The sequence below is a fragment of the Podarcis bocagei genome, assembly GCF_964188305.1.
Source record: "Podarcis bocagei genome assembly, chromosome: 5".
Lineage (NCBI taxonomy): Eukaryota > Metazoa > Chordata > Lepidosauria > Squamata > Lacertidae > Podarcis > Podarcis bocagei.
In genome coordinates, this window is record NC_138129.1 from 44,658,086 (window position 1) to 44,681,015 (window position 22,930).

Here is a 22,930-nt window from a genome sequence, read left to right on the forward strand (position 1 = left end):
CTAATTTCCTTTGACTGCTTAGAAAGTCTCAGACTCAAATGCAGGGCATTCCTATCCCTCCAATTCCCATTTCAATCACAGTTTGCTCGGTCACGTGAGTAAAGTGCAAATCACATTTCCAGAACAATGGAGTTGAGACATCTTCCCTTTACAGGATGAAGCATATTTTTGTGAAAGTCACGCTTACCCAGACAAACCAACACAAACATGGAAGTGTGATGATCAGAACTTGCGGTTCCCCAGTCTAATCATACAGGTATGAAATATGAATAAGTATATTACTTTCCGCAAAGCATAATGCATAAAATGCATCCCAACAGTATAATATATCACAATGTAATTTGTATTTTATGCAGAGATGGCTCACAATTAGTACCTTAAAAAAAAACATTCTAATTAATAACAGGTCCAAATAACTACCTATTTATCAACCAGGGGGAGGAATCCCCACTCCCTCTTTTAAATACAGTTATTTGTAACTTTGAATGCAAAGGAAGCAACATGTATCTGCTATTAACATGTAGGTTATGCTTCCGGTTCTCACCATTGGATCTCTAAATAAAGGAAGTTTTTACACTATGAAGGGGGTGGGGTGGAAGCTTTGTAGAGTGCTCTCAAACATTTGTAGTAGACCACTGAATTAACACATCTTACATGTGTGAGAGGTCTATAAAACAGGAGGTAATGCAACTTGAACTGTGGTTGGAGCTATGCATACCCTGAATGCTTTGTGTACTGAAATACTGCTTGTTGCTTCTCCTCTCCTAACTGGTGTCAGGAAGGGGCGGGTTCTAATGGAGGCACAACAGGTAGAACTCACCCTGGCCCACAGTCAGGGTTCTGGACCTCTGCTTAATGAAATACCTGATTGGGGCTGGGGGAGATATTTGCAGGAGTTTTCAACACTGTCCTCCCATATGATGCTTCGCCATTGCATATTGCTATTTCTCTTCTGCACTTTGCTGAGGGGAAGGAGGGGCCAGCACACAAGATATGGCTGGGAAATATGCTGCCCTGAGCCTAGCTACATGGCACCTTTGAACTAAGTTGTTTCCTATGTCCCGGTTCGTCTCAAGATGCTAGCCCCTCTTTAGGCATTTGAAATAGGTGTGCATGCGCCCCTCACACCCCCTCTTCTCTGATCACGTGTTTGGTGCCAAAGGTCTAAAGGGCAATTCTAACAGAGTTGAGCCGAATGCAATGGAAATCCTCTCTCTGACAAGGAACTCCCACTGTACAGGATGCCCAGTCATGGGGAGAAGTCAACCCCTGCACTAACTATGCAAAGGGCAGGGCTGGTACACAGAGGTGTTGGGAGTGGTCTGGGTTCTGTGCACCCTCATCCGGTTTGACCCCTCACATATTACTTTGAATACCTGAAGAGGCATTTGTTGAACTTCATGAATTTTGTTGCTGCCAACGAATGGAAGGTGATACTCCAACCCTTTTTTATTTTAATGAACTGAATGACTCCTGACAAAATCAAAAGCAGTTTGGTCTGCACTGAGTTCAAATACTAGAGATGTTCTATGCAAGTAGAGGAATGTTAAGATTCCTCAGACTGGCCTCCTTATTCAGCCAGGATCAGGTTTCCCTACCATTCTTTCTGAACTAAAAGGAACTCAAGTTGACTCCGCTCGTGTTTGCTCATGCTGCCAACTTCATTTTGTATTCATTGCAAAGTTCTGCATCTTGCCAGAATGGTTCTCTGTGCTATGTTGCAGCTGAATGTTTTGCTTATTACAACAAAATGTCACAGTAACTTTGCAACAAGTAACTCTGAATCATGCTATCTGTTGTGCCAGCAAGGACAGACTGTCCACTGAATGACGCTTGTAAGGTCATTGTAAAGGGAATTGGGGTTGCTTGTGCGTAAACTGCAAACTGCTCCAAGCTGGTCGTATAGCTAAACCTTTCCCTGGTTTGACAGCCCTTACAACGCGACTGTCTTAGTCACTGGCAGAATCCGTTAGTGGGCGTCTCCTAAACTTCCTCCAACATAGAAATTATTTGACTCCAAGTCTCCTCCTAGATTCTCTGCGCGGAAGCCTTCTGCGCAGCGTGGGCGTGCCAAGCGGAGGTCCTATGCTCTCTCCGCTGATTTCACTGGAAGAGTCTTGGAGCCTCCCCTCCGCAGTACTCTCAGCCTCCCCTTTCTCCCTGGTGTCCCCGGGGTTTCCTTCCCCAGCGGAAGCTCTCTCTCTCTCCTTGCTAGTTCCCTCCCCTGCATCATTGGAGCGTCTTACCTCTCCTCTTGCCTCTGATGGCAGTTCCCTGACAGTCATGGCCTCAGGATTGATACTCTGAGTATAAATTGATTTTAAGAACTGCCTCATAGAATCAGTCCTGATCTAGCATTCAGTCTCTGCTGGAGCAGCATGGCATAGTCTGTGCCAACCATCAACTGTTGACTGTTCTCAAGATCACACAACCAGAGACATATTCTGCTGTCATGGCTCATAATCATCACCACCCTATTAAAACGTAAGACGACTTTGTTCTTTGGTCACCTGAAGCAGCCATTCCATCTGGCTACTAAGGAGGGGGGAAAAGGAGGCAGGCCCACCATCACCTGGCAGTAGCCATTATATATCAGTTTGTAGAAGAGGGAGGAACAGAAGGTCTGCAGGGGGCCACTCCACTGGTTCAGTTGAGAGATCAGCCACATTTGGCTCCTCTTCTCCTTGAATTGGCTTTGCTCATTATGGAAACACTCGCCTTTTATCCTCCTCTGCCACCTGAAGCAGACCTGGGTCAGTTTCATGGGCAAAGAGCTATAAATATATAACAAAATCCTGACATGTAAAAAGAAAGATAGTACATCTCACCATAGTGGAGAAGACTATCTTCCTAACTCATGAACATCTGTTGAAGCTGAACGTTGGAAGATTGAAGGCAGATAAAAGAAAGCACTTCCTTGCGCTGTGCAGAGTTGAACTATGGAACTTGCTCCAACAGGAAGCAGTGATGGCCACCAACTTGGATGGGTGAGAGAGCATTCATGGAGGGCAAGGCCATTGATGGCTATGTTCCACATCTTCTGTCAGAGGCATGATGCCTCGGAATACCAGTTGCTGGAAACTGCAAGTGGGCAGAGAGCTGTTGCGCTCGTGTCCAGCTTGCAGGCTTCTCACAGGCATCTGGTTGGCGACTGTGAAAACAGGGTGTTGGACTAGATGGGCCATTGGCCTGATCCAGGAGACTCTTTGTATGTACATGCTCACAGCAAGGATCAAGCAGCTGAAGCCGAACTTAAAAATAGGACTCTTCTAAGTCTCTTGATGGTTAAAAGGGGTGGGGCACCAAAACTACTACAAGCAAAAGGACACAGAGGTTGATCAATAGTAGCAGAATTATTAAAGTCGATGGTAGCTTTAGTTATTAGATCACTCAGAACCAGGAATCTTGAAGCTGCGTGTTCCTGTAGCTTCAGTTGCATTTCCGTTACTTTTTGAGAATAGGTTATTGTAACCAAGACCTCATCTCAACACTCCTATGCATTTTGCATGCAGGCTCCTCTTCTTTTTAATATTATGGGGTGGTGGAGGACACAATGACTTTTTAGAAGTGTTTTGGGAAAAGAAACCCATTTCTATCCAAGAACTTGAATGAATGATCATAAAGTTAACTTTAGCCAGTGCTAGTTCTCTAGAAAAAGAGGTGCTGGAACTCATCACGAACGCCTCCCTTGTTCTCTTATAATAGCAATGGTGCCCACCTGAGAGGTGACGGAACTGAGTTCCGGCTGAAAAAAAGCCCTGACTTTAGCCAACATTACAGTAACTTATATAAATTTAGGATCCACAGCCATTGGGACCTCTTTATTTGTTTGGCTTTGCATGCTGTCTATTTGAGTCCACCTGCTTGAGTAGTTCTATAATAGTAGAAAGAAAAAGTTCCTCAAGGACAAGGGTTTTCACTTCAGACTGCCTTTCAATTTTTATTTTTATTTTAAAAACCACACACACCAAATATCCTCACGCAGCTTCATTAGGCTGCCCAGTCAGTTCATGTAGGTAGACTAACTGATATGGAAAAATCTGGGATACTGGCCTAGTACGTCTTTAATTTATTTATTTTTGTTTTTGTTTTACATAGTTTTCTACATTTTAACTTTAACCATTTCAAACATTAAAATAAAAGGTTCTTACAAACCTCTTCCCTCCCTCCATGGGTTCCATATTTAAAATAAAGTATTCTGCATCTTTTACTACTGGCCTAGTACATGTCAGAGGGTAAAGTACTTTACTTCACCTATGCCAAAGGTGTGCATGCTACAGATGAAGCACAGGTAGAAAATGTATCAAATTATTTATTTCCTGCCTTTTGGTCCTAATAGGAACCTCTAAAAAGGCCAGTGCCTTTCCCCCCTAAAAAATGTTTAGGGGTACTCTCATTTTCCTACTCATATTGAAATACTGCCCCTTGATGAGGCCAAACTTAGATTCACAAAATGTTTAGGGGTATGCGTACCCCTGTGTACCCCCAGGGGGAAAAAGCACTGAAAAAGGCTAATGGCAAAGCTTCCTGAAAAGAAGTTTTGTATTTTGTAACACATGTAATAATCAGATCCATCACCAAGAGAACAATCAATTAGTGTGATCTATGCTAATTGATTCAGTTCTGCCGCTGTCTGCTCAGGGCTGGGTTATTAACAAACAGGGTGAAAACAGAAGCATTTCCCTCTTCCTTCCGAGTGGAAGGAAATAGGATATATGTTCTTTAGCTACCTTCTGAGCACTTGGCAAGCCATAGTTCCTTTAGAATCTTACCTCTTCTTTCTTGAAATGAACCGGGAATCCTTTCACATGGTCTACAATAAGCAAACCATAGAGATATGGACACACCACCCACCCCTTTTCATGTACTCATGAGCTCTTCCTTTTCTAAACCAATCAGCCTTCACGAACACAGCATTTTGGGACTGGTGACTTTAAACACTGTAGAACTTTCCACCAGGTATTAAGAGAAAGAAGGAGAGAGAGAGAGAGATGTAGCTTTAAAGAGTAGCAGAAGTCAAGTAGGAAACTGCATAGGTAGTCCAAAAAGGAAAAGGATAGTTTTTGATGCAGTTGTTATAGAACAAGAAACCATGCTATCCACACAGATGTTACACTTTCTTTTTCCTATCAAGCCCTCTTCAATCAGATAAAAATTAAGAAGTACTATTTTGTGTGCTGTTGGCACGCTGCCACTGTTGGCAGCTTCTTTTGCTGAATGTGATGCATATAACCTGAGCATATTCTTTTTAATAAACTATTACACGGATGCACATATAGATAAGTAAATGGCAACAGCTGCACTTCTTCAGAAACTCTGGGGTATGCATAAAAATAAAAATGTCAGTGTTGGCTACGTGCATAATGTAAATGATTAGGAAAATTCTCCTCCTTGAAACATTGGTCAAAAAGAAAGGAGATTAAAGCAAGCAAATAAATAAATGCTGGAGAGCAATAAATATTGGACAGCACCTCTTAACATGGGGGAAAAAATGTATTATTCTAAATCAGCTTTCCCCAACCTGGTGGCCTCCAGACTTTTGTTTGGGACTCCGGCTCCCATCAGCCTCAGGTAGCATGGCCAACAGTCAGGTGTGATGGGAGTTGTAGTTCAAAACATTTGGAGAACAGCAGATTGGGGAAGGCTACTCTAGAAGCATAGATGTGTGTGTGTGTGTGTGTGTGTGTGTGTGTGTGTGTGTGTGTGTGTGTGTGTGTTTAAAGATAACCCTTCTGGGCAATATATGTATATTATTTATAGTACAGCAAAGCACATAAATGACTGCCCCAGATGAATGAGAAAAATTAGTAACTGCTGTTTTATGTAAATATTATTTTGTATACCATCTTTTCACACCTGCCATCTCTTTGCGCAGGAAAAGTTAATGCGCTCTTTGACACACCACATTATTGGTTTACCATAAACACACCAATCTGGGTCACTTTGCTCCTCCTTGCTTTCACTTGGAGGGGAAAAAAAGCCATGATCCCTGGGTTTAAGAGTTACATTTGAACTAGGAATTGTGGTTTCTTTCACTCCCAACAAACCACGGTAGGCCAACATTTGTTCTTGGATCAACTATATATATATTTTGTAACAAACCATAATCCCTGGTTTGGACATAATGCTAAGACAGGGTTCATGCCCAGAAAGGTGCATTCATAGGAAATCATTTATGGGTTGCTGCAATATGTGAACTGGACCAATGCCTGCATTTGTAGAAATCCAATTTCTAAACAACTAAGCCACCCAATTTTGTGCACACAGGTAAAGTCTATTTCAGTGTAGAAGCAGAACACAAAGTTTAGCTTCAATAAAGGACTTAAGTCTGGCTTGGGAGTCTAACTAAAACAGAAGACCCACATAAGTCTCTGTGAACCAGCAGCACACTGACATAAACTAAAAGGCTGTGGATTTTACGCAGATTACATGATATGCTATAGAGTGCTAAAACAAGCTCCCGGTTTTAGATGACTGAAATCCCACCCCAATAATAGCTCAGTGTTGATTACAAGAGATTCTTCCAAATCAAGAGCATCTATGCTATGCTTCATCTGTATGGTGACAGAACATATTATATTTGCACCCCTATTTTTTTTAAAGGAATGAGATGTTTGCATAGAAGAGGAGGGCTGATCTATCATTCTCAGAAGTGCCTAAGGACTCAACAGCACCAGCAGACTTTATCAGTCCTACCTGATAATATTAGCCTTGATGGAGAACCAAACAAAATCTTGAAACTGATGGTGCTAAGCCTGCTACCCCGAGACCTTCTCCTGATCTGAATGAGAGTCAGGTGCTAACTGCCTAATCTGAAGAATGTTTATTCCACAGTAATTTCCATTGAGTGCAATAAGGCTTATTACCAAGTAAAGGTGCACAAGATTGTAGCCTAAGCCTTCCAGAACCCTTCAAGGGCAAATGCTGCTTTCAATTAATCCCTGAATAGCTCAGTTGATAGAGCATGAGACTCTTAATTTCAGGGTCATGGCTTCAAGCCCTATGTTGAGTGAAAGAGTCCTGCATTGCAGGGCATTGGACTAGATGACCCACATGGTCCCTTCCAACTCTACAATTCTATGAATTCTATGAAATTACGATTAGAGTAGGAGGAAAATAATATCAGCAGGAGCACTTCCTGTTGAAAGCAAGACAGAGACATTTGCCCATCTCTATATTTAGCCGTGGCTGATAGCTAAACTACCCCTCCCCTCTGCTGTCCCCCTAATAAGAGCATCAAACTTTCTGGGTACCCAAATATGGGAGTCATAATTCTGTCCTGCAAGGAGGAGAAAGACAAAAAGTTGCAATAGAGTAGGAGATAAAAACAAACAAACAGAAAAAAGAACCAGAAAGAACTAAAAGTTAAAAGATGCAAGAACTTTAAAAAAGTTGTATATAATATATAAACAGAATGGCTTTTTCCCGCACTTCCTCCCAATTCTCAAGACAAGAAACCATGAATCAAGTTATAGGTTAAAAGAAAAGGGAAAGAGAACAGGTTTGGTTAGGTCTGTGCGAGTGCCCTTTGGTGGTTATTAGGAAGTCATGCATTGAATAGACTATCACTCACTGCCCGCAGGAGGAGATGCAGCAGCAACAGCAGCAGCAGCAGCAGAAGTGGTGGGAGTGGAATTGACGGAGGAAAGAGCTACATGGGTTGGGCTAGAAACATTTTTTACATCGTGGTGTTGGCTCACGATGGAAGGCTGTCTCCTGAGGGCTCCCTGTAAAGAGGAGGCGCCGGTCTGGAATGTGTAAACTACGTCCATCTGCAAAGAATCAGAGAGTAAGATAGCTTTGTCCCACATTCAAAAGAGGAAAAGGAACTGGGAGAGTTGGAAGGGGAAACCGGGCAGACAAAGGATACAGATACAAACAGTAAGGAACCAAAGTGGAAGGGGAAAGAGGAAAAACCCAAGACATCCCCGTAAACAGTTTCAGCAGTTCATCCAAAACGTAGAGCCCCTCAGCCAAGAGCTCCCAGCCATCACCTTTCTCTTCCCCAATTATTCCTGTGTTTGCAGCAGGTGCAGTATTTTAGGGTCCAACTACGTGTTATGTGCAAATGCATATAATGAAACTTTGCAGGTCTACATCTTGGTTGCTGTGGAGTGTCAAGATGGGGCAATGTGTAGTGGAGAAATTGCAGGAGGGAAGCCTAACTCCTACTTTTATTCTGGTGTTTATATTCCATCTGTTGGTTTTGTTGTTGTTTTTAAGCCTGGTTCCTTTAGCCTGCCCTGGAATTATTTACATGGATGGGTAGCGTATAAATTTGTTAGGTAAGTATTAAAAAACCTCTTCCCTGGCCTCTTACTGTCCTGCCTCAATTCATCCCAAAGCGACTTACCCACCCCTCTTCAGAGCTCCAGATACACATTTTGCAAAGGATAAATGTGCACCTGCAGAGTAACTGAAGTGGGAGGGGAGGGACAAATTTATTAAGCATATTTATATGCACACCACACCACAACTCTGCTACAAATCACTATTCCTAGGTGTTGCCCGAGTTTCATCACATGCATTTGACTATAACAGGTATGGGGCACCTCTGATGAACTACGACTCCCATGACTCTGACCACTGGCCATGTTGGCTGGGGCTGATGGGAGTTGAAGTCCAATAACATCTGCAAGACCACAAGTTTACCACCTCTGGTGTAGTCAAACCACTTTTGATTTTAAACGTGTAGGTGAGACGGCAGGTGGTGGGAATCTTATATAAAGGCAGCGGGAAGAAGGAGCATGAAGGCCGAAGTCTGAATGACCCAAAAGTGCAGCCTGCACATTGACATGTGTGGTGGATGTGTGGTGGGTTCTAAATGTCACCAAGGGACACTAAGGGCCAATAGCAGAAAACTCTAACCAGGAGTGGTGTGTGCCAGCCAGGCTTATTGCCAAGGTCCAGGCCCTGAATCAGAGTGGGTCATTTCGTTTGGCCAACATTAGGAAACAAGTCACATAACAACCAAGCTGGAATTAATTGCAGCAGCAGCTTGTCCATTCATCCCAAAGCGGAAAGGGCACAGCAACATGCAGAGGTATCACAAGAGAAGAAAGTGGTCTTTGTATCATTCCTGGTTTTGGAAAGGGAAGGGCAGAAAAAGCTGCCGCACTGGTTCAATGTCCGGTTGCTCTAAGCACTGGCAAGTCATTCTATCTCAGCTGGAAATGCCTTTTGCTCAGAAGGGAAGGACTGTGGCTATTGCATCCTGGATGCAGACTGTTTCAGTGGTTAATCATGCAAGCAGTAAAAAGAATCCCCACTGTTTTCCCGAAGGAAGACAGATATAGGAGAATCTGCATTACCAGGAGCTTTGGTTTCCAGGTTTGAGGCTTGTTTGCTTAGATCTACATTACATATCACATATTAAAAAAAAACCACAACCACTCAAGGTGTCTCACATTTGCATAGTGCTGGCTGTAGCAGGCAGCGTTGTCCATTCAGTGAACATGCAAAGCTCCATCAGTGAAACAGCTCTTTCACACACTTGACCTGGTCACTTCTTCCTCATTGGCTTGATGAGGGTTTCTTACAGTTCAGGAAACTTTGCAATACCATATTATGTCTGGTTGTACCTACCATCATCTGCCATGTCTGGAGTACAGAGAGGAGCACTTCTGATACTGAACGGCTCTCCCTCTGAAGACTTTGTTGTGGACCAGCACAGGCAACTAAACACAGACACTTCGCCTCAAGTGATGCGCAACTCTGACCCAGAATGGGTCTTTGCATTCCTTGGAACTCACAGTGAAACATCCTAGGCAGTGAGTGACATGCAACAGTGACCTTGCCCATCTGATACAAGACAGCATCAGAACTTTAAACAACTAGATGCTGCGTCAAACTGTATGCCCACATGCAGCCTTTGGCAAACTCAGTAGGTTCGGTCTTCATTTCATCCTTTCCATGTGACTTGGGTGTGCGGATCAAAACAATATTTTTAAAACAATGCACAGTACAAAGAATCACATTCCAGGTGGTCACAGATCACAGTGGTAAAATACATGTAAAATATAACTCATATCTCATGCAGACATTCACCAAAGATCATTTCGCTTCCTTCAAGGGCCTGGTTTCCTATCATGGAGGCAAGCAACTGGACAAATAGCAAATTTCGGTGACTTTTCAAGGCATACAAGGAAAGGGCTGAGCATTAACTTAGGACACCCATTCCACAAAGCTCAGTCCTCAACTTGCCCTCTGTCCCTTCCTCCTTTGGCTCTATCTTCCCCATCAATCTCTCCTGCTTACTGGGATACACCATACATTAGATTTGGCTTTTAAATACTAGTGCATCCCCTGGCAGGCAGAAGGAAGAAAACAGTGAAATTAGTGTCGCCTCATCTGTATTTATTAAATATATATCTCACCCTTCCTCCCAAAGGAGCCCAGGGTAGTGATTTATAAAAATTATGTGACACTATATCAGCATCTCTAGTATAATGGTAATAACTATCATGCAACAGTGAGTTGTCACCAGTGGTTAGGAAGGCCCCAGAAATAAACTCTCATCACTGAACTCAGAGTAATGACAAAAAAAATCCCATCTGCCCTATATATTTATAGCAATATCATACCATTAAAATAATAATAATACTGTGTGGGAGGGGTTATTATTTTTGCTTGTTATTATGGTATGTATTTTGTGTTTTTATATTGCAACTGTGGTTTGTGAAGGGTGTGAGCATTGTTAGAAGACTCCTATTACCTCAACAGAGCTACAGTATTCAGAGAGGTATTACAGTCAATCCATTATCCTGCGAAACTCTGCGAACCGTAGCTCTCTGAGGGGAATAAGGGTCTTCGAACAACCCTCGCCACCCTTAATGAAACACAGTTCCCAGAATTCTTTGGGGAAAGCCATGGCTGTTTAAAGTGGAATGATACTGATTTAAATGCAGGTGGGGTCTAAGACTGGTGATGATTGCTGATTGCATGAGGTTGCTACATTAGGATAGTGCAAGGCCTTGAGATGGCTAATTACCCCAATATGCAAAAACAGCCCAAAAAGTGAGGTCAGAGCCATTTCATTTGAAAGACAGTAGTGGAGCTAACCTTCTTTATATTCTTCTTAAAAGAATATATTAAAGCAACAATCTAGGCCAGGTTATACAAGCTCAAGAAGATGAATGTTGCTGCTGGTATTTTTTAATAATCAGCCAGTCCTTACACCTTATGAAAGTTGATGTATTGTGGATGCAGCCTTTGCTAGACATGAAACTGCAGCTGACTTCTGTTCTGTGAATGCCACTTCCTTGAGAAGAATCCAGAATCTAAGAATGTGCTTGGAGTCACAGTGTCTGCGCAACTATTGTAACCTTGTTTTCGGCGAATAGTTGTCAAAACACATTTCATAACTTATGAAGAAAAGGTTCTGGAACTTGGAAAGCCAATGCAAGTTTTTGCAATATCATGGTCTCTGTGTGTATATATCTGCAAGGAATGGTTAATGTTAACTTCATCTTCATCTGGAATCTTCAGGGGGACCTGCCCCTGAATGAAGTGGCTGAATTTATTTTTAACATCAGAAATATCTGCAGCCTGGTCTGTGTTTGTTCCTCCAGAAGGAGGAAACTCTCTGCTGTGCTGTCAGCCTAAGTCCATGAACGGTGGCAAACACATTCCCCTTGATTTCACAAGGGCTTGATCTTCCCTTTTGTGGAATCCTCCACAAGTAATGGCTTTATCCAAGTTCACTTTTAAGGGCCATGGCAAAAGCGGCAAAGGATTTAGTGTAAATCAACAGCAAGATAGATTGTCCTTTTTCAAATATTTAGTGGGGCTGTAAAGATCTGGAGGCAAATTGTGGGACTCTGAGCAATGACCACATGCATAGCTCAGCAGGACTGCTATTTTTGTTTGTAAAGAATTGCATCACAGAGGCAGGGAGAGAAGGTTGGCATCAAATGCTCCATCTTTTCCTCTGCATGCAGAGACTTGCCTTGGAAGCAAGCACCGATGCTTAGAAAAAGCCCAGGTGAGTGCATCAGCTCAGCTGCATGTACATCAACACCACTAGCTCAGGCCATTGATTCCCAACTCTTCCAACAGTGTGAATGGCACATCCCTTTCCATGGCATGCAGCCCTGCTTTCACTGGGATGGGCTCTGATTATGGCAGGAGAGGACACAGCTATGAGTCGCCAATGGAGTCAGTCAAAAGTCCCTAGCAGGGGAGAAATGAAAACTGTACCTGAGTCTGTATTCTGTTGAGACCCCGGAACCAGAGAATCTGTCCTCGCCGCAGCTCCATTTCAGCATGGTCGATTTCATCTAGACCCTCAGTGAACTCCTCATCATTAATATCCTCCTTGTTAATGCCATGGCCTGCCTCCTTCAGGAACTTCAGCTGTTTGTTTGGAATGCTGCTGATCAACTGAGACATAGAGGACACTCAAGGTTAATTCCTCCCTGGTTTGTACAATTTTGGGTCTGGTTTGTGATAATCATGCCTCCTTAATTCACTCAGTTCTGTGGCAGCATAGAACTGACCATTCTCTGCTTTAAAGCCTGGGTCTTGAACTCAGACATCTAAGGTCAGGACTGGGAAAACCTGTGGCTCTCTACTTGTTGTTGGACTCCAACTCCCATCAGTCCCAGCCAGAATGGTCAATGGTTGATGAAAGAGGCAGACTTAACAACATCGGGAAAGCCACAGGTTCCCCATCCTTGATCTAAGCTTAAAGACTGCTATGCTTTTGGAGGTGAGTCTTGCCTTCACAAAGCACTTTGAACTATTAACAGCATCACCAAATTTTGCACCCACATAGCTGCAAAGTGTGTATGTGTGTGTACTCAGAGGTATGGCGGGTGCTTAGCCTTCCTTTAACAACATGACCATATCTTGTTCAGGCTCACCTGTCCCCAAAGCAGCTCTCCAACACCAATGAAAACACACCAGAACCATTGGCTCAAGGTGAGTCCAGAACAGCTGAAGGGCTTCCCACCAAATTCTACAATGATGATCTGTGGCATAAGAGGAAAAAGAGCATAGTCAGATCAGCTTTGGTAAAAAAAAAAAAAAGAACCATGGAGGTACAGCAAGAATTGTTACCTTCCAAAACAGTACACTTTACATTTTCTTCAGGTAACTCATGGCATGTTACTAGACAAAAACATACAACAACTTGCATGTCACGTTCTAGTTAGCTACATTTGTGCAGGGTGTGCTTTGGACAAAGGACAGAAGGTGGCTCCAAGTCATTTTTCAGACCTACTCAAGGGACCCTCCCTTTCTTGCATCATATAAGAAAAGTGCTTATTCATATCATAAAACTGAAAAAGGAAGTTTCGCCAGTGCATTGGTGATACCTCACATGTAAGGTGTAAATACAGTGGTACCTCGGGTTAAGTACTTAATTCGTTCTGGAGGTCCATACTTAACCTGAAACTGTTCTTAACCTGAAGCACCACTTTAACTAATGGGGCCTCCTGCTGCTGCTGCGCCATCGGAGCATGATTTCTGTTCTCATCCTGAAGCAAAGTTCTTAACCTGAAGCACTATTTCTGGGTTAGCAGAGTCTGTAACCAGAAGCGTATGTAACCAGAAGCATATGTAACCCGAGGTACCACTGTACCACGTCTACAGCATGGGGCCATTTCTATGCCCGTTTCTATGAGAGTCATGCTTGAATGCATCAACATAGTTTGTTAAGTACGACAAAAATTAGCCTCATCACTGGTTTGAGTGGCATGTTACCAGAGCGCCATAACATGGACCCACACAATCAGATCCAAGCTTCAATGTGTATTATTGCCCTGATGTGCATAATGAAAGCCAGCAGACTAGCCATGAGAGTTTTCTTCAGTGAGAGTCCACTATAAGGCATTGGAAGGGAAGACATCTCTACCATGTGTCCAGGTATTTCTCAATCGGATTGGTTCAGAGAGGTGAAGGCTGCTGGAGGATGTAGCTGTGGGCTCAAGAGCCGCAAAATGTGCCTTGAAGCATCTGCACTGGGGGCCCCAGCCACTTCAGTCCATTTCAGAAATTCATCTAAGTCCGAAAGCAAGAGTTCCTCAGATGTGAGAGGTGTAACTGGGGCATCTGCCTTGGGTGTAGCCAAGCCATGCATTGACATCAGCTGATACATGGTAGAACTTGTTGCAAAAATGATGACGAGATTTTGGCTTAGATGGTTTGGCCTATTCCCTGTGAATGATGTCCCACAAGTTTGTGGGAAATGGAACTGCCTGGACTTCCCTTGACTCTAACCCTTGGGCTCCCTGTCCTCCCTGGCATAACTATACTAAACCTTTGAAGAGGTGCCCTGGGGGAAAGACCTCTGACAACTCAGAGGGACCCCCCTGCTCCCAGTGTTTGGGCTGAAGCAACATTCCTGTTGGCTAGTGCATTCAGGGGGTGAGGTCTATGTGGGCTGAACACACTAAAATATAACTGTCTGCTCTGTGGGAATAAAGCAGAGGTATCCTGAGAGAAGCAATTCCTCTCCACTCACGAGGGAACCCGTCTATCTGACTCTGAATACCAGTTCCTGGGAATCACAAGTAGGGTGAATGCTGCTGCACTCATGGGCTTTCCCATAGGTATCTGATTGGCCACTGTGAGAACATGATGGCCTGAGCCGCCAGGGCTCTTATGTTCTTATGACTGAAAGAGGACTCTTTTTCTCTGCTTTGCCTACTGATGCTGCCTCTTCCTCCACCCCTTGGGTTCTTAGAAAGGTGAAAACCTCCAAGTCTGTCTGGCTGCAGACCTTGCACCTCTGGAGATGACCTGGAGACTGTCTTTCTGGTTCCAGAGAAGAGATCTTTCTCCATGCTAAGCTGTCCCCCTTCCCACGAGTAATAATAATAATAATAATAATTTTTTATTTATATCCCGCCCTCCCCAGCCGAGGCCGGGCTCAGAGCAGCTAACAACAATAAAAGTAACACAACATTCTAAAATCAATTCATTTTAAAATCAATTCAAACTCAAATTATTGGCCACCATTGGGCTAGAGTTCTGTGAGGATTACAGAAGGAGGGGGTCAGACTGTGCCTTGGCCAAAGGCCTGGTGGAACAGCTCTGTCTTGCAGGCCCTGTGGAAAGATGTCAAGTCCCGCAGGGCCCTAGTCTCTTGTGACAGAGCGTTCCACCTGATCGGTACCACAGCCGAAAAAGCCCTGGCTCTGGTTGAGGCCAGCCTAACCTCCCTGTGGCCCGGGACCTCCAAGATGTTTTTGTTTGAAGACTGCAAGGTCCCCCATGGGACATACCAGGAGAGGCGGTCCCGTAGGTATGAGGGTCCTAGGCCGTATAGGGCTTTAAAGGTTAAAACCAGCACCTTAAACCTGATCCTGTACTCCACCAGGAGCCAGTGCAGCGGGTATAGCACCAGGTGAATGTGATCCCGCAGCGAAGACCCCGTAAGGCGTCTCACCACAGCATTCTGCTCCCGCTGGAGTTTCTGGGTCAGTCTCAAGAGCAGCCCCACGTAGAGTGAGTTACAGTAATCAAGTCTGGAGGTGACCGTTGCGTGGATCACTCTCGTATCCAATCATCTTATTTCTGTTTTCCCACACACTTGCGAGGTAGGCCTGTCTTGTCAGATCACTAACTCCTCAATATACAATTTATCTTCTGGATGGATTGTCCATACAAGGCCTTATTGTGGTCAGCCTCACAAAGAGCTATGTGGTGTTTGGTCAAGGAGCATGCTTCAGACAACAACTTCTGACAGTGTTTCCTTTCATAGTCTCTCCCCTCCACCTCCAGTTTTCTCTCTCCATTTCCTCATGGCCCCCTTCCCGCCTGCCTCTTAGCCAATATAATTTACCTGGGCAATAAAGGTTCCTAGCACCACTGAGCAGAAGATGGGGTTCCGGAAAATGGCCTCAAAGACATTCCGCTCACCGTGGATCTTGCGAGCATTGATCTCATTGAAAAGTTGCATCATGACAAAAGTGTTGAAGACGATGGTGTAGTGTTCAGTGGGTGGGGAATGGAGGGGGACGTTCCGGCCACTGTCAATATCAAAAAATTTCTCACCTAGCAGAAGAAGAGTTTGAAGAAAAAATGATAAGAATAACAACAATCCTTCCCCTACACACAGACACCAGAGATTATGACGTGATTATACAACACAGTAGAGAACACAATCCCCAAACCAGGGTTAACTGCAAACATATCTTGCGTGCCATTAAGCAACTCATTCTCTGAACAGCACAGGCTCATTCTTCCAGCACACAAAGTAGCTTCCTGAGAATTCAAGGATAATGCACAACTTGCAGCAAGGCTCCCTAGGTAGAAATACACAAGCAATAGAAAGACCCAAAATATGAAAATATGCTATACTGTACTGAAGAACCATATACAGAAGGGAATAAACACTGATATACATAAGACAAAAAGCAATATACACACCCAATGGAACACTGTTTTGCCTAATATTAGACTGTTTTAATGGCCAATAAAGGATCTTGTTGATGCATATGAAGAATTTGGATTCATTCCCTAAGATGACGATTGAAAATATTTCTTCCCAAGGACTCAACATTACTGGAATATGTCTGAAAAAGACTCGTTTGGCAAAGCAGGCTAATAATGGGTGTTCCATCAAGAATGTGTATTGCTTATTGTATTGTGTGTATCCATTTTCACTTCGTTCTCTATAGGCTTGTTCTGTACATTTTCATATTTGGGGACTTTCTGTTGCTTGTGTATTTCTGTTTTTCTGAGAATTTCACCTTTCATTAAAAAACAAGTTCAAAATCCTAGCTAGGCTTCTAGCCCTCATGAGTGTGGGACAAATATAATGTGACATTAGTGTATCCAGGAAAACAGGGTATCAAGAGATAGGGACTGCCCATCTGCAGAAGCAACCATGTGGGGTGGCACCATTCCGAGAGAACCCGCTGCAGTTCTGCAAACACCCTGCAGAGAGCTGCTCCCTGCAGTTACAAAGGAAGGGCACAGAGGCAACACAGTAGCTCATTGGCTGTGTATGCCAAGGGACATGCTCTTCAGCCTTCTTAAACGCCACCAGCCAACTGGAACGTAGACAATAATCATGGAACTAAGAAAATCCATCAAACCATAGTTCAAAACAAACTATGGTTCAATGTGCAAGGGCTCACTGCTCAAACCATGAGCATAGGTTTAGATGACATGACAACCCAGACTCTGGCTTGTTTTTTCTGTGGCGCAGCAGGAGCGAGGGAGTGAGCGTGGTGGGAATAGTTTCTTTTAAATTATGGTTTAATATGAGGTGCAAATCAGGCCAGTGAATCCAGAAAGTGAGATGTCTATTCTTGTCTTGATTCCCTGTCCTTCCACATTACTTGTACTTGCCAAAGTCTGCATTCTGCGAAGTCTCAGATATTGGCAACCGGATGATACAAACCAGACCCATGCACACAAAAAGGACGGTGCAATTTGCATTAATGTCTTCTCAGGGCAGAATGAGGGTTGTATTTGGAATGAGGATTGTCAGTCCTAGATAAGGAGCTGCTGGAAAATTAGACAGCTCCCTTTATGAGACTGGAGCCAAAAGAAGTCCAATTAACTTGTACTTGAACCTGTCCAAATTTAAATACATCACTTGAAGGAAAAAAACCAATGTAAAACAGCTTTCTTTAAAAGGCAAAAGAAAAACTAAATTGTGTTGATGAAAGGCATAATTTCCTAGATTAAAGCTCTTCCCTTGGCCAAGGATTAAATGTATTGGTCATATAGTCTCCATAGAGACTGTCTTTTCCTGACAGACTGTGTCAAAGCTGCACAACAGCCAGACATGCAATGGTCTTCATTATGACTTTTGCATGGAATTTCTGCCTCTGAACCCTGCAAGATCATACATAGAAGTTGTTCCTGGCACTGGCGTACAAAGGGGGGCAGGGGGAACACACCACACCGGGTACCATTTGGGGGAAAGGGTGCCATCCCGGCCACCCCCTGGGATGTGTGCCACACCATCTCAAGATATGCACTATGCCCTCGTGGGCAACGCACCATGCCCCTGCCTGTTCTCCACTCCGGGGGCTGCAGCATGTTGCTCCACCACTGGCTCCTGGCAGTCTACATCATAGATGGGAGAGTAGCCAGCTATCAGAATCAGCTGCATGAACAGTTTCATTTTATTGAAAGAGAAGCCTTGTTTGAAAACTTTCCTATATGCTAAGCCACTCAATCAACGGCTACCATAGAATTATAAATGATTACTGCCAGCTAAATTGAAGGCCCACAATTTTTTTTGTGGAGGGAAGGAAAGTATGGCAAGGTAGATATAGGGAAAGGAGAAGCTAGATTTCCAAGACCCAACCTAATGGTTTCATGTCTTGCTAAAGGCTGCAAGTTCCATCTCTGACTCTCACCAGCAAAGAGCAGTGTGAAAATAATGGTGAGCTGGTACACAGCATGCCCCAGGATGTTCTTCATCATAGTGCGGGAAATGAGTGGCTTGTTGCGGCCATATGGCTTGCGCAAGAGCAAGGATTCGGTTGGGGGTTCTGTGGCAAGGGCTAACGAAGCAAAGGTATCCATGATCAAGTTGACCCACAACATCTGGACGGCCTTCAGAGGAGAGTCCTGCAAAGGGAGAAGCATCCATCAGAAAGGAGTGCATTTCATTTCTGGTCCAGGACTATGCCTCCCCACTCCCCCAGCTGCTCACCTGGAGCTGACATGCAACAAGTTCAAACTCTTAACCCACTAGTATAATCATCCAGGGATGGTCAAGTTGGAAGCCCAAGAATACTAATGCTACAACTATAGTGTTAAACTACTAAATATTTAGTGCAGAGTGGGGGGTTAGCTTAGAGAGCACATGTATCTTGCAGGGGGTTGGACTCAATGACCCTTGTGGTCCCTTCCAACTCTACAATTCTATGATCTATAATCTTCTCCCAAATAACTTTTGTGCAGCCTTAAGGCTCCAACTCCTAACTATTTTCAGAACACCAACTTGCATTTAATTAATAAAAATAATATCTATGCAGTCTTTATTGTTGCAGAGATGTTTCAGTAGGCAATGACAGCAAATTTTCCAAGTGCTTCCATGCTGCAATAATCTCTACAAATGTATGGAGCTGAGGATGGCAACCTTTTGGTCCTCCAGGACTCCAACTGCCATTAGTCCCAGGCAGCATGGCCAATGTTCAGGGATGATGGGAGTTGTAGTCCAGCAACATCTGTAGGCTGCAGTTTCTCCATCCCTTGGTACTGAGGACAGATCATTGCTAGCTATGAGCTGCAATAGCCATCTAGATCTTCCGTTTTATGGGTCATTATACCTCTGATTACCAGAAGCTGATGACAAACAAGGGATTGCTCCCTTCATCAGCTTTGAGACCTGCCAGGAGCATCCAGTTGGCCACTGCTGGAAATGCTAGATGGATCTTTGGGCTGGATCCAACAAGGAAATGGCTACCTTTGAAATCCAACCCAACCATCTCTGTAACACAGGTCTTTACACGCTGCCCTGCATCAAGACCAGACATTGTGAAATTCAAAGCTCCAAAACAAAAGAGGCCCAGCAGAGCTAGGAATGGCATTCAGAATGGCTAGTTCCAAGACACCTCAATTGTTCCAAACATTAAGCTAAAGATAAAACCCCTCCCCGTTTGACTGATGTTACCTGCGTGATACAAGCGCCCGTGAAAGCCACAATCACAGCCACCACGTTGACCGTAAGTTGGAACTGCAGGAATTTGGAGATGCTGTCATACACGTTGCGGCCCCACATCACCGCCTTGACTATGCTTGTAAAGTTGTCATCTGTCAGGATGATGTCCGAGGCCTCTTTAGCCACATCTGTGCCAGCAATGCCCTGAGGGAGAAAAAATGAGGAGGAGGAGATCAAGCTGGCAAGAGGTCGTCGTTCTGCTGCTACGACTGGTTCTCCACAGAGATAGGCTTGCGCTCAAAATGGCAGGCACCTTCCAGTTTCAGAGGAGGACCACGAGATTGCAGGAGGAATTAGATGGCTAATCCTATAATCCCCCCCCCCCAAAATGGATGAGTTAACTGATTGGCGTATAGGAAATACAAGGCCCTTTGAGACATAAAATACTCCCTCTCTTTCTGAAGTTCAGAGTTGAGTGTCAGCTCTTATGTATAAAAAATGGGACCATCCATGCAGAAGAGGAAGGCCTCAGAGAACCTCACAATTTGCAGGGTGTGTGGGTGTGGGTGTATACACACACACACACACACACACACACATTTAACACCTGCTAAGTTTAAGGGCGGGAAGGCTTGAAACAGCCCATTGAGGACTGAGCAATGGGCATATAATTCTATTACAGGCAGGGAAGCACACAAAACTGGGTGGCAGGGGGAAATGGTGGATCATAGAGGAGGGTATGGAGCATGGCAACATTTTGCTGCAGATTCCACTGGTGATTTTGATTGTCCCCCTTTGCAACACCAAAAGTGTGGTAGAAACCTAGGCAGTAACTCTCTGCTCAGACTCCTCCTGCACCTCAGTGAAGAACCATGGCAGCAGATCAAGAAGGCAATTAGGCTTATTGCAAAACTCCATTACAGACACACGGTGGCAGTCAGTTACTACAGAATCTGCCGCTGCCAGAACAATCCCAGCAAGCTTCAGAAGTATTAAGCAGGTATCCTGTGGTGACCAATTTTTCCTAATGCTTGCCTGCTGTGTCCTACTGAGCCCAGGGATTGTGAGATTTTGTCCTGAGCTGTAACATTCCTGACTTCTGCAAAGTGCAAAAACTGAAACAGAAAATAGAGCAGAATAAAAACAGAGCTTTAACACACACACGGCTCATCAGCTCCATTATGCCAAGGCACACACAAGCAAATCACTAACCCCACATGCTGCTGCATTTGGTTTCCAACACACCAATCAGTCCATACCATAGCAAATCCCACGTCTGCTTTCTTCAAGGCTGGGCCGTCATTGGTGCCATCCCCAGTCACAGCCACCACCTGCCTCCGTTCTCCAACGGTACTGTCAATAATTCCTGAAAGATGGTAGGAACATCAGTAGAGGGCAGGCACAGAGAGACCCAAACTGGCAGCAGAGCATCCAGCGGCAACACAACGGGTCATTTTCCAAAAGCAATTCAGGTTGTGGTGGTTACAGCTTAGGGCCAATGATACCAAAAGGGCAGCCTCTTACCATATGAGGCTATCCACCAAAGATCACCGGGGAGACCCTTTCACACATGCCACTAAGTATAGTTGGCAAGGATATATTTTCTTTTGGGGCACCTAGACTGTGGAACTCTCTGCCTCCAGAAGCTTTGTGTGGCTTCCCCTTTGCCAATGTTTCACTGTCAGCTGAAGACTTTACTGTTTCGGCAAGCGTTCAGTCTGCCTGCTGATGAAGAAAAAGGGGTTTTCTAAGCTCAGTTGGTTAGAGCAGAGCTCTCCAAACTCTGTGCCGCGACACGTTAGTGTGTTGGCTCCAGTGTGTAGATGTGTTGTGTGAACGCTCCCCGCGCTCCTGGAAAGGGGTTAGTTTAACCTCTGACTTGCTAGTAAAACGGAATTCCCTTGTCGCAAAATGATGCATGCCTAAAAAGTGTGTCATGAGAAGTTTGGAAAAGTCTGGGTTAGAGCATTGTGTTGATAACGCCAAGGTTGCAGGTTTGAGCCCTGTATGGGACAGCTGCATATTGCAGGGGGTTGGACTAGGCTATCTTCAGGGTCCCTTCCAACTCTACAATTCCACGATTCTATTTTTCTTGTTGTTGTTTAGTCGTTTCATTGTGTCCGACTCTTCGTGACCCCATGGACCAGAGCACGCCAGGCACTCCTGTCTTCCACTGCCTCCCGCAGTTTGGTCAAACTCATGCTGGCAGCTTCGAGAACACTGCCCAACCATCTCGTCCTCTGTCGTCCCCTTCTCCTTGTGCCATCAATCTTTCCCAACATCAGGGTCTTTTCCAGGGAGTCTTCTCTTCTCATGAGGTGGCCAGAGTATTGGAGCCTTAGCTTCAGGATCTGTCCTTCCAGTGAGCACTATTTTTCTTAATTATTGTTTTTTAATTGTTATTTAACTAGTTTTGGTTGTGAAAGTTGCCTTGAGTATTTCTTTCCAGCACTGGAATGGCAGGATATAATTTTCCAAGCAAAGGTCTGTTTCACACATGCAGGTTAAAGGCAAATGCACAGAATGCTGCTATAGGGAGCTGCAAATTCTGGGCTCTGCCCCCTCTATTCTCTTCCCCCTCCCACTTTCTGGAGGACATTTTTTTGGAGGGAAAGTTCTGTCACCTCAGAAGTTCTTACCTTTCACAAGCGTGTGTTTATCTGTGGGTGAAGATCGTGCCAGGACCCGTAGCTTGGGCCAAATCTTATCCAGTTGCTCTTGTTCCACCTGCAAGACAAAATCACAAACTCACCAATTGGCCTGGAACAGGAGCTTGAGAACTGCTTTCCTCTTTCCTCCTACCTGGAAGTTCTGAGAACTCACAAGTGACACCTGCTTATCTAAAGGCAAACTAATATAATTTCACAATCCAAGGTGTTGCGTCAGCCATTCATGTGGGTAAAAACCCATTCTGCCCATGCTAACATGGATCTCATATAAAGCATGAGAAGGTTGAGGTTGGATGGCCACCTATCATGGATGCTTCAGTTGAGATTCTTGAATTGCAGGGAGTTGCACTAGATAACCCCCAAAGCCCTTTCCAACTCTACAATTCTCTGATTCTATCCTGAGCAAAACCAGTCAGCTTTCTGTATTTATAAGTGGCTGGAGTCAGCTCAGATGCAAAGCAGGAGGCCGTAGAAAATACCTGTAGTATTAAAAACAAGCATGGGCAGAGAAAAGCCCTCTCTATAGCTGCATTCTAGCCTTGCCAAGCCTGCACTTCAGAGCTAAGAGTTTCCTTCTCAGGAGCTTGAAAAAGCTCATTATTCCCCAGAGATCACAGAATGAATGCGTTACACAGAATGAGGCACGTTTCAGAAGCTGTCAAGAGGGGAGTGGTCCTCTAAATAAACT

The 22,930-nt window shown here is 44.3% G+C and overlaps 1 protein-coding gene across 9 annotated transcripts in view; it reads right to left on the reverse strand.

Moving 5' to 3' along the window:
- The window catches only part of ATP2B4 (ATPase plasma membrane Ca2+ transporting 4), a 165,783-nt gene that overhangs the window by 10,900 nt on the left and 131,953 nt on the right, over window positions 1–22,930 (reverse strand). For 6 of the 9 annotated variants that reach the window (XM_081193408.1, XM_081193403.1, XM_081193404.1 and 3 more), the window contains 7 exons: window positions 22,213–22,300; window positions 20,833–20,939; window positions 19,586–19,777; window positions 18,324–18,537; window positions 15,788–15,999; window positions 12,864–12,971; window positions 12,199–12,381 (listed from right to left, as the gene is read on the reverse strand). In XM_081193408.1, coding sequence (XP_081049534.1) covers window positions 12,199–12,381; window positions 12,864–12,971; window positions 15,788–15,999; window positions 18,324–18,537; window positions 19,586–19,777; window positions 20,833–20,939; window positions 22,213–22,300 — 1,104 coding nt within the window. Of the gene's footprint in view, window positions 1–7,573; window positions 7,773–12,198; window positions 12,382–12,863; window positions 12,972–15,787; window positions 16,000–18,323; window positions 18,538–19,585; window positions 19,778–20,832; window positions 20,940–22,212; window positions 22,301–22,930 lie in introns of all 9 variants that reach the window. The other 3 variants (XM_081193410.1, XM_081193409.1, XM_081193411.1) reach the window with 2 other exon arrangements.